Source organism: Scomber scombrus, chromosome 21 (genome assembly GCF_963691925.1).
Source record: "Scomber scombrus chromosome 21, fScoSco1.1, whole genome shotgun sequence".
Taxonomy (NCBI): Eukaryota; Metazoa; Chordata; class Actinopteri; order Scombriformes; family Scombridae; genus Scomber; species Scomber scombrus.
In genome coordinates, this window is record NC_084990.1 from 21562647 (window position 1) to 21570433 (window position 7787).

The 7787-nt window shown below is 40.4% G+C and overlaps 2 protein-coding genes across 2 annotated transcripts in view; both read right to left on the reverse strand.

The window, feature by feature from the left end:
* Positions 1 to 7787, reverse strand: part of LOC134003291 (NLR family CARD domain-containing protein 3-like) — a 142916-nt gene that overhangs the window by 2816 nt on the left and 132313 nt on the right. The window lies entirely within an intron of this gene.
* On the reverse strand, positions 12 to 6596 carry LOC134003807 (NLR family CARD domain-containing protein 3-like). The gene is made up of 7 exons (XM_062443157.1): positions 6571 to 6596; positions 6368 to 6487; positions 3734 to 3841; positions 2789 to 2848; positions 2502 to 2533; positions 2022 to 2286; positions 12 to 1776 (listed from the first exon to the last, which is right to left on the reverse strand). The coding sequence occupies exons 1-7, from the start codon at positions 6594 to 6596 to the stop codon at positions 12 to 14; spliced, it is 2376 nt and encodes a 791-aa protein (XP_062299141.1).

Consider the following 7787-nt stretch of genomic DNA (forward strand, 5'->3'; position numbering starts at 1 on the left):
GATCCATTAACTTACAGAGCTTTGGTGGAGGGTTTGAGCACAGGCAGCAGCCACATAAGAGCCTCCTCTGAAGCAGAGTATTTCTTCAGGTCAAACACATCTAGATCTTTTGCTGATAACAGTAGGATGAAGACCAGAGCTGACCACTGAGCAGGTGACAGTTTGTCTGTGGTGAGACTTCCTGAACTCAGGTAATGTTGGATCTGCTCCTCTAGAGAGCAATCCTTCAGTTCATTCAGACAGTGGAACAGATTAATGCTTCTTTCCGCAGACAGATTCTCACTGATCTGCTCCTTGATGTACTTAACTGTTTTTTTTCTGGTCTGTGAGCTACTGCCTGCCTGTGTCAGCAGGCCTTGTAGGAGATTCTGATTTGTCTGAAGTGAAAGGCCCAGGAGGAAGCGGAGGAACAAGTCCAGGTGTCCGTTTGGACTCTGTAAGGCCTTGTCCACAGCACCCTGGTAGAAACCTGTTGATTTGCCTCGGAAAACACCACAACACCAGGAAGTTTTTTGATCCCCTGCTAGCAGATTGATTCCAGAGTTGATGAATGTCAGATGGACATGAAGAGCAGCCAGAAACTCCTGAACACTCAGATGAACGAAGCAGAACACTTTGTCCTGGTACAGCCCTCTCTCCTCTTTAAAGACCTGTGTGAACACTCCTGAGTACACTGAGGCTGCTCTGATATCGATGCCACACTCTGTCAGGTCTGATTCATAGAAGATCAGGTTGCCTTTCTGCAGCTGCTCAAAAGCCAGTTTTCCCAGAGACTCAATCATCTTCCTACTCTCTGGTTTCCAGTGTGGATCTGCCTCAGCTCCTCCATCAAACTTGACATTCTTCAGTTTTGTCTGAACTACCAAGAAGTGGATGTACATCTCAGTCAGGGTCTTGGGCAGCTCTCCTCCCTCTCTGCTTTTCAACACATCTTCCAGAACTGTAGCAGTGATCCAGCAGAAGACTGGCATGTGGCACATGATGTGGAGGCTTCGTGATGTTTTGATGTGGGAGATGATGGTGTTGACCTGCTCCTCATCTCTAAATCTCTTCCTGAAGTACTCCTCCTTCTGTGGGTCAGTAAACCCTCTGATTTCTGTCATTATGTCAACACACTCTGGAGGGATCTGATTAGCTGCTGCAGGTCGTGTGGTTATCCAGAGGCGAGCAGAGGGAAGCAGTTTCCCCCTGATGAGGTTTGTCAGCAGCACATCCACTGAGGTGGACTCTGTAACATCAGTCAGGATCTCAGTGTTGTGGAAGTCCAGAGGAAGTCGACACTCATCCAGACCGTCAAAGATGAACACAACCTGGAACTCTTCAAACCTGCAGATTCCAGCTTCTTTGGTTTCAGTAAAGAAGTGATGAACAAGTTCCACCAAGCTGTATGTTTTCTCTTTCAGCGCATTCAGCTCTCTGAAGGTGAATGGAAATGTGAACTGTATGTCATGGTTGACTTTGTCTTCAGCCCAGTCCAGAGTGAACTTCTGTGTTAAGACTGTTTTCCCAATGCCAGCCACTCCCTTTGTCATCACTGTTCTGATTGCTTCATCTCTTCCAGGTGACGTTCTAAAGATATCTTGACATCTGATGGTTGTTTCTGGTCTGACTGGTTTCCTGGATGCTGTTTCAATCTGTCGGATCTCATGCTCATTATTGACCTCTGCGGTCCCTCCCTCTATGATGTAGAGCTCTGTGTAGATCTGATTCAGAAGAGTTGGGTTTCCTGCTTTAGCGATCCCCTCAAACAGACACTGGAACTTCTTGTGCAGGTTAGATTTGAGTTTACGTCGACACTTTACAGCACGAGTTCCTGAATGAACAAACAACAAATCAAATCAGTGAGTCAGAGAAATATAATGTCAAAGTGTTTTTATATATATTTTGTTTCCTCTATTGGTTTTACTCAGCTCATGAGTGGTGGAAAAACAGCCTCTGATTTGATGCATATGTGTGAATAATATTAACAGCAGAGTTTCAAAATATAAACCTCCTCCATGTTGCCTCTGTTTCCTCCACATCATTTTAACTCTGTTAAAATCCTCTTACTGCTCTGCAGATGGTCAGCCAGCTCCTCCTGTTTCATTCTCCTCAGGAAGTGCAGTGTGATCTTCAGAAATGCCTCTCTGCTGTTCCTCCCCTGCTCGTCCTCCCCACTGTCTAACATTTCCTCATCCTCACTCTGACCCTCTAAGCCTTTTGGATTGTCTGGACTCAGAACCCTTTGGACTCTTTTCAACTCATTTTTCACAAAAGTGATGATATTCTCCTCCAGCAGCTGGAACAGAAAAAAAGCACAGAGCATTTTTTATTTAAACTTAATTTAAACATGTGACTGTCACTGACATCTGTCATTCTGAAGGTATGCTGGTCTAAACAGAGCTGTTAGGACCTTAATGGTACTAACTAATGGTACTAGTATCTAATATTAAAAGCTGTGTTTGTACATGTACACACCATAAATATGTGCATGTCTGTTGGATGCTGCTGAGAAAACTGACCCCTGGGTACCTCTGTGCTCTGCTGCTGATCTCTGTGGGGAAAACATCACACTTAAAGACATCCAATGACTTAAAGCTGCTGCTTATCAAACAACTTCTGTCATGGTCACAACATGAATTATACTGTTAATGCGGTTCTCATTTTGATGTTTTATCTTGAATTATGGGGTGCTGGATTAAACAGTTCCTTTTATCAAAATACATACACACTGAAAAATATCTTTTTATATTCATACTTTTCACCAACTGATTTTCCATCCTTAAACCAAATAGATCTATCCATGGACCTGTCACTCTTCATGGACACACAGCTGGGTTCAGCAGATTCTGGTCTCTGCTCATGGATCCTGACACATACAAAGAATTTGCAAATGAGTTTAGTTTTTTGACCAGATCATATCTCAGGAACTAAAGGAAACCCTACAACTTACTTAAATTTAATTACATTAAATAAGTAACAGTCTTCATATATCACATTGCAAGATATTTTCATTGAAGAAATTTTCTTTCCTATCTTGTTTGACTTATGTTTGAAGTTTTTTGTGCTCGTGATGATCTGCACTATTAAAGAAGAGGTTTTCCATCCTTAGTTCATGGTATGTGCAAGACAACATGCACAATGTATCTTGGGGTCTTCTTCACAGTGAGTTCCAGTAAGATGGAGCATGAGGTCGACAGGTGGATCAGTGCAGCATCAGAAGTAATCCAGCTATTTGGACCATTATGGTCAAGAAGGAGCTGAGCCAGAAGGCAAAACTATCAAATCCCAGTCAGTGGCAGACTCCCTTCAAGGCACATTATCCCAAACAGAACAAATCTCCCATTGGAACACATTCAAGCCCCATTCATCACCACATATTCCCTTGAGGAGAGAATGACTTAATTGTGGGCCGTGGAAGCAGAATAATGTTCAAGTTATGTTCTCCATACTCATAGCAACAGCTGATTTTTGCCACTGTGTTGGAATTATGGCTGAATCTTAGTGGCATATCAAGCACTCCTCTGTTTCTGTGTCACCAGATTAAGTCCTTTTTCAGGTTTCACTCAGTGCTTTGTGTTATATAGCTCAAAAGTCCAAGTTATGTGCTGAAGTGTTCATTCAGGAGTTTGTCACAAAAATGTTGTGTCGAGTTGGGTCAACAGACCTGTATTTATAAGGCTTTACAGAAAATATGGCTGTTACAATCAGGATTGTCTAATATAAACAATACAGTAAAAGTCTGTGGACTTACTGTGTTTCACACTTGTGTCCTTTAAAAGTAATTGGTTTATCCATGGACCTGTCACTCTTCATGGACACACAGCTAGGTCCAGGAGAGTCTGGTCTCTGCTGATGGTCTCTGATACAAATAAAGGAATGGCAAATACACATTTTCATGAATAGAGGCCTTAATTTCCCTCACTGGCAAAGAGAACCACAACTTTATTTGGGACAGGCTAATATTAGAGACAGGCCCTCATTTTTAATTGTACCTGTTAATGCAAACTTAAAACGTAACTCCATGTTACAATGCTACAATTTTATTTAGTAGATGCTTTTGTCCACGTACATATGAGAGTTAATGCAACAAAAGCAATGCTGTAGTGAGGAGAGAACAAGTTCAACAAGTTCAGGTCCAGTAGGATGTAGATGCCAACAAGCATTGTATTGAGATAATGCGAAGTGCATAGAAGCAGATTCTATTTTTTATTTTATTTTATTTTATAAGTCCATCAAGTACAGAGGTGTTCACAAAAGAGCTGGGTCTTAAACTTTTTCTTAAATAAAGGGACTCTGTGGATTGGATAGAGTTTGTAGTGACCAGAAGACTGAGAGTGTGGATTGACTTACTTTTCACTATCATGCCCTTTAAAAGTAATTGGTTTATCCATGGACCTGTCACTCATGGACACACAGCTGGGTTCAGGAGAGTCTGGTCTCTGCTGATGGTTCCTGATACAAACAAGGAAATTGCAAATTAATTTAAACCTGGAAAATAGAGTTCTAACTGTGACCACAGTAAATAAATCGAAGATGAAAATGTATAATTTGACACTAAATTAGTTGCATTCTTCCATACCAAATATTTTAAGCAGGTGAAATGTTCTTTACCATTGTAGTAAATTAAGTAATCATTTTTGGTTTTGTAGGATTTCCCAGAGCATATTAAAGGAGAGGTAGGTCACCTCACCTGAAATAAACTGGTTAACTAACTTCAGTAGAAATTGTTACACTTCCAAGACATATACCACTTAATTTCAGGGAAAGGTGCAGGTGAATTACATGACACAGCAGAGGCCATAAATGAGTGATGGCACTGTTGGGAGTCATCTTAAATAAAATGCTTCACAAGCTTGACTAGCATGACCTTGAGTCTGTGTTGAACACCAAGTCTTCACTGCTATTGGACTTTGTTCCAATGGGAAGATGGCTTCTGACACATTTCTGGACACCTGAGAGTGCAGATTGACTTACATTTCACAATCATGTCCTTTAAAAGTAATTGGTTTATCCATGGACCTGTCACTCTTCATGGACACACAGCTAGGTCCAGGAGAGTCTGGTCTCTGCTGATGGTCCCTGATACAAATAAATAAATGGCAAATACACATTTTCATGAATAGAGGCCTTTATTTACCTCATTGGCAGAGAGAACCACGCCTTTATTTTGGACAGGCTAATATTAGAGATATGCCTTCATTTTTCCTGTTAATGCAAACTTAAAACGTTCCCCATGTTACAATGCTACAATTTCATTTAGAAGATGCTTTTATTCACGTACATATGAGAGTTAATGCAACATAAGCAATGCTGTAGTGAGGAGAGAACAATGCCAGTAAGTGCCACAAAGCTAAGTTCAGGTCCAGTAGGATGTAGATGCCAACAGGTAGTGTATTAAGGTAATGCATAGAGTGCATAGAAGCAGATGCTATTTTTTAATTTTTTTAATTTTATTTCATATGTTCATCAAATAGGCTGGGTCTTAAGCTTTTTTTAAGGGACTCTGTGGATTTGATAGAGTTTGGTAACTTGTTCTACCACCAGGGAACTAGAGGAGAAGAGTCTGGCTATTGACTTAGGGCCCTGTTGTGGTGGCACCAGGCTTCTTTCATTGTCAAAGCGTAGTGCACAGTTGGGTGCATAGACCTAAATGAGGGAATTCAGGTAGGCGGGAGCCAGTAAGGAGTTGCAGTCGTCAATGCATGATATTACACAAGCTTGTACCAGGAGTTGTGCTGCATGCTCTGACAGGTAATAATCTTCCTGATGTTGTACAGGGCAAATCGACACAACTAAGCAATCAAGGCCATGTGAACCTTAGAGGTTAGTTAGTCATCAATCGTGACACCCTACCTATGGGCAGACTTTGTGGGCTGATTCGAGCTGAATATTGATCTGTTGATGTGTAGAGGGACCGTTAAACTGTTGTCTTGATCATTTCAGTATAAGGTCCATTTCTACAGACACTAACTCCATCAGTACGACAACAGCCATATCAGGTGTCCACATGCCCTTTTCCCCAATGATGTAAAGCTCTCATGACTGAAACATAACTCTCCAGAATTCTCATATTGTCTTGCAACCTTTCATGTATAGATAGGATTTGAATGTTAAATAAAAGGATTGGAAGGATTGGGAGCCACAGCAAACAAACAACTGGAAATAAACACATGATGTCTGCGAAAAAATAAAGCAGTTGTCTGTTGTACCAATGGAGTTAGTGCTGTGGACATTTTTTTTTACTCAGTTTACTATGTGAGCTGTTGTAATGGGCTACCCCATTTGTATGTTGCTTTGGACCAAAGCATAAGCCAAAATAATAAATGAAATGTTGAAAGCATTGATATTAAGTACTTTTAAGTATTTGTCAGTTTCAGATTTTTACCTTTGATCAGCAGACTGCTGCCCATCGTTGAAGCCAATGAGTTTATCCACAGAGGAATCACTCCTGATTGCCATCCCGCTGGGATGAGGTCCAGGAGACTCTGGTCTCTGTTGATGCATCCTGATACAAATGTAGACAATAGAAACAGTTCAACTTAATAAATTAAGGATTTTGACTTCACTTTGAACAGTTTGCTGACTTACTGTGTTCCTGTTCTCTTCTCAGACATCCAGCCGATTCCAGGTCTAAGTCCACTTACAGGTTATGGACAATTAAAGATCCTCTCTCTGCTCTGACAGATTCTTGGAGAGAAGACAGATTCTCATAGAAACACCTTCATACAAACACAACAACCCTCTGGCAGAACTAGTGTGTGCAGAAAGTGGACTAATGCATCAAAAAATTACGCTACCTTAGCTTTCTCTTAACATGTAGCTAAACTGCTAACATGTAAGGCTGTGTGAGGGTATTAGATATTTTAGTAAGGCATGGTAAATCATTTAGGTTATGATGAAATTACAGTACAATTGTAGAAATTACAGAAATCAACACCTTTAATACCATTGTACCATGTTGAGTAACCAAGTACATTTACTCAAGTGTTATGCTTACAGTTATGAGGTACATGAAAATGACTTTAATATTTCAATTTTATGCAACTTTAATCAGTTCCCTCTATTTCAGAGGGAAACACTTTTTATCAAACTACGTATCTGAGAGCTTGCTACAGGTTACTTTAGAGATTAAGATTTTACACACAAAATATGTGATCATACAAATACATTTGAATTCAGAGCCTTTACTTTTAACAGACTATGTTTAATGTGGTATTAACAGTTTAAAGTTCTGAGTACTTTGTCTACCACTGACAGTGCCCACATTCTCAATTAGACAAAGGGTGAAAATAAGGTATGAAGTTAGGCCCTGTGACTGAGTTTTTCTAGGCCCCCGAAAACACTAAATCCACCCTCTGAGACAAACAATAAAATAGTGAAAAGCGTCAGTTACCTGTACTGTACACAGAGAAAATAATCCTCATCATGATGGTGGGTTAAAGTAAACTTTAACTAGGAATTGTCCAGGGGAATGATGTTTCTGAAATATAGTTCCTTTAAAAAGCAGAACTTCTTGTTGTTTTAATTGTTAGGCAACTGCTGACTGCAGACCACAAAGGAAGAAGTCAGGAGTTTCAAATGCTGACTATAGCGTCTTGGGCACTTTACTAGTGATTATAAAGGTAATCAGACCCTTAACTTGACTATAAGTACCAATACAACAATGGAAAAATACTCCAGCAAAAGTAAGTAAGTAACACAATAAGTAAAAGTAATAGTTTGATCCCATAATCCATTAGTCCCACCAAGTCTTCCAACCTAGGGATCGGGCCCATAGGGTCAGCAGATAAATGTGAGGGATGGTA